This window comes from Larimichthys crocea, chromosome VIII (assembly GCF_000972845.2).
Source record: "Larimichthys crocea isolate SSNF chromosome VIII, L_crocea_2.0, whole genome shotgun sequence".
Classification (NCBI taxonomy): Eukaryota; Metazoa; Chordata; class Actinopteri; family Sciaenidae; genus Larimichthys; species Larimichthys crocea.
This window is the reverse complement of record NC_040018.1, coordinates 32,476,747-32,479,336: the sequence shown is the minus strand read 5'-3', so window position 1 is coordinate 32,479,336 and position 2,590 is coordinate 32,476,747. Positions and strand designations below refer to the sequence as shown.

The following is a 2,590-nucleotide window of genomic DNA, read 5'->3' as shown; positions in this document are numbered from 1 at the left end:
GGTATACAGACAGACAGGTGTATAGACAGGTATACAGACAGACAGGTGTATAGACAGGTATACAGACAGACAGGTGTATAGACAGGTATACAGACAGACAGGTGTATAGACAGGTATACAGACAGACAGGTGTATAGACAGGTATACAGACAGACAGGTGTATAGACAGGTATACAGACAGACAGGTGTATAGACAGGTATACAGACAGACAGGTGTATAGACAGGTATACAGACAGACAGGTGTATAGACAGGTATACAGACAGACAGGTGTATAGACAGGTATACAGACAGACAGGTGTATAGACAGGTATACAGACAGACAGGTGTATAGACAGGTATACAGACAGACAGGTGTATAGACAGGTATACAGACAGACAGGTGTATAGACAGGTATACAGACAGACAGGTGTATAGACAGGTATACAGACAGACAGGTGTATAGACAGGTATACAGACAGACAGGTGTATAGACAGGTATACAGACAGACAGGTGTATCGACAGGTATACAGACAGACAGGTGTATAGACAGGTATACAGACAGACAGGTGTATCGACAGGTATAAACAGGTAAAGACACACAGACTGTATAAATGTTCATTATGCTCTTTGTTACACTTTGGTCTTTCAAAATAAACTACTCTGTAGATTTTACAAAATGTTTGATGTGACCATGATTATTCACGTCAGGTGTGGTGATGATGATGCATGTCACACCTGTGTGTAAACTTTACAGACGTCACTAATGGATGATTTCAGTTTATTACTACATTCAGCTACAAAAATCCGATCCACGTTTTAATAAAACAGAATGTCAGTGAGAGAGCGCCACCTGCAGGACAAACTGTCTGAGTGATTACTGACCTAAAGACTGAAGACTTTCAAAATAAAAGTTTCAACATGTTCAGAGTCAAACCAACAAGTTCTTCTTCTTCTTCTGTTCTGTTCTGACTTTCATAGTGATATTCGTGAGATGCTCACCTGTCAGGTAACATTACCGTCTTCAGCAGGAACCAATGAGCTCACAGCTGAGAGCCGCAGACAGTGAGACGTGTTGTTGGTTTGAGTCTGAACATGAGAGAAAACTACAGAACCGTCGACCCGTCAGCTGACTGACAGGAAATCAACCATCACACGATGAAAGACAGAAGAAACATTTCAAAATAAAAGTCCAATGATGTCCAGGCTGTGATTGGATGAGAAGGTGACCTCTGAGGTGACCCCTGCAGTCAGTCTGCAGGAGAACCAGAACCAGAACCAGAACAGAGCCGATCTGCTAACCATGTGGATGGAGCAGCTGCAGGACAGGAAGTGGACATGGTGAGCTGCTTTCTCATTGGACGGTGTGACCGTGTGCTGGAGTGAAGTTCCTGCTCCGCCCTTTCGGGGGCGTGGTTAGAGCTGGGTGGGGCCTCGGCTGTGTGACTCAGAATTGCCCGGCGGCGGCACAGTCACCAGATTCCTCAGGTACACGCAGGGGTTCCTCCTCCTCCCGGAGCCGGGGGCGGAGCTGAGTGGTGGCGGGGGCGGCGGCACGGCACCTGGGGGCTTCAGAGACGACATGAGTGGCTGCATCTCCTGCAACACCCCCACGCCCTCCTCCTCTTCCTCCTCTTCCTCTTTCTTCTTCTCGGGGTAATGGAAGGAGCACTGCGATGCCTGAGCGCCGATAGAGGAGGTGCTGCTCGCCATGCTGCCTGGCGGGGTGTAGGAGGCCGGGCGGGGTCCTCCCAGCCTGGAGAGGGCGCTCACGCGGGGGTGGACCGGCTCGGCGGGGGCGGGAGGCGAGGAAATGCTCTCCAGGGAGGAGATGCTCTGGTTCCAGGCCTGCTGGAGGTCCACGGGGATGATCTTTGTGGCCTCCACCGACACGCAGGGCGGAGGAGAGCCAACGCCGCCTTTCCACGGGAGGTGGCTGTCTTCACTGGGGGGGGACGGGGGGTCAGCTGATGGACTGGGACAGCCTGCTGGGACTGAAGACAGACAGTGAGACAGAGACACACTGTCTTTCTGCCCTCTGAGTATGTGCAGTAGTGTTTCTGAGCTGGCTCCGCCCATAGCTGTTACGTCATGATGATGTCACAGATTGTGTGATCTCACCTGACTTTGGCCGTTGTTTCGGCGTCTCGGCCTTTCGAGCGACGAAGGTGATCCCGACGTCTTCCTCCTTCTCAGCGTCTGAATGTTCTCCTCTGTCCTCCTCCGACTCCACGGGGACGACCACGGGGTCTGCACACATGTAACATCTAACGTTAATGTAACGTTAACGTAACATTAACATAACGTTAACAACAATATTAGAACAGCTGCAGTGATTCATGGAGTTAAAGTCTCTGTTCTCTGTATCAGCACTCATGACAACTCTCGTCCAATCAGATCACTCATTTTCAAGGTGAACAAATCTGATTGGAGTAAAAATGAAGTCCCTCCCTCCTCTCCTCTCCTTCCTCTCCTCCTCTCCTTCCCTCCTCTCCTCCCTCCTCTCCTCCCTCCTTCCCTCCTCTCCTTCCTCTCCTCCTTCTCCTCCCTCCTCTCCTTCCCTCCTCTCCTCCCACCATTCCCCCTCTCATCCCACTTCCCTCCGCTCCT

The 2,590-nt window shown here is 50.7% G+C and overlaps 2 protein-coding genes across 3 annotated transcripts in view; both read right to left on the bottom strand.

Moving 5' to 3' along the window:
* Nucleotides 1-484: 484 nt before the first annotated feature.
* The window catches only part of slc9a5 (solute carrier family 9 member A5), a 34,153-nt gene continuing 32,047 nt past the window's right edge, over nt 485-2,590 (bottom strand). Inside the window, exon 17 of one of the 2 annotated variants that reach the window (XM_027281224.1) lies at nt 485-1,395. The gene's annotated coding sequence lies outside the window, so the exon portion shown is untranslated. The remainder of the gene's footprint in view (nt 1,396-2,590) is intronic. The other variant, XM_027281223.1, reaches the window with a different exon arrangement.
* LOC109142340 (sodium/hydrogen exchanger 5) lies at nt 1,363-2,397 on the bottom strand. Its single transcript, XM_019275826.2, has 2 exons — nt 2,102-2,397; nt 1,363-1,974 (listed from the first exon to the last, which is right to left on the bottom strand). Exons 1-2 carry the CDS (start codon nt 2,238-2,240, stop codon nt 1,397-1,399), a joined length of 717 nt encoding a protein of 238 aa, XP_019131371.1. The 5' UTR covers nt 2,241-2,397; the 3' UTR covers nt 1,363-1,396.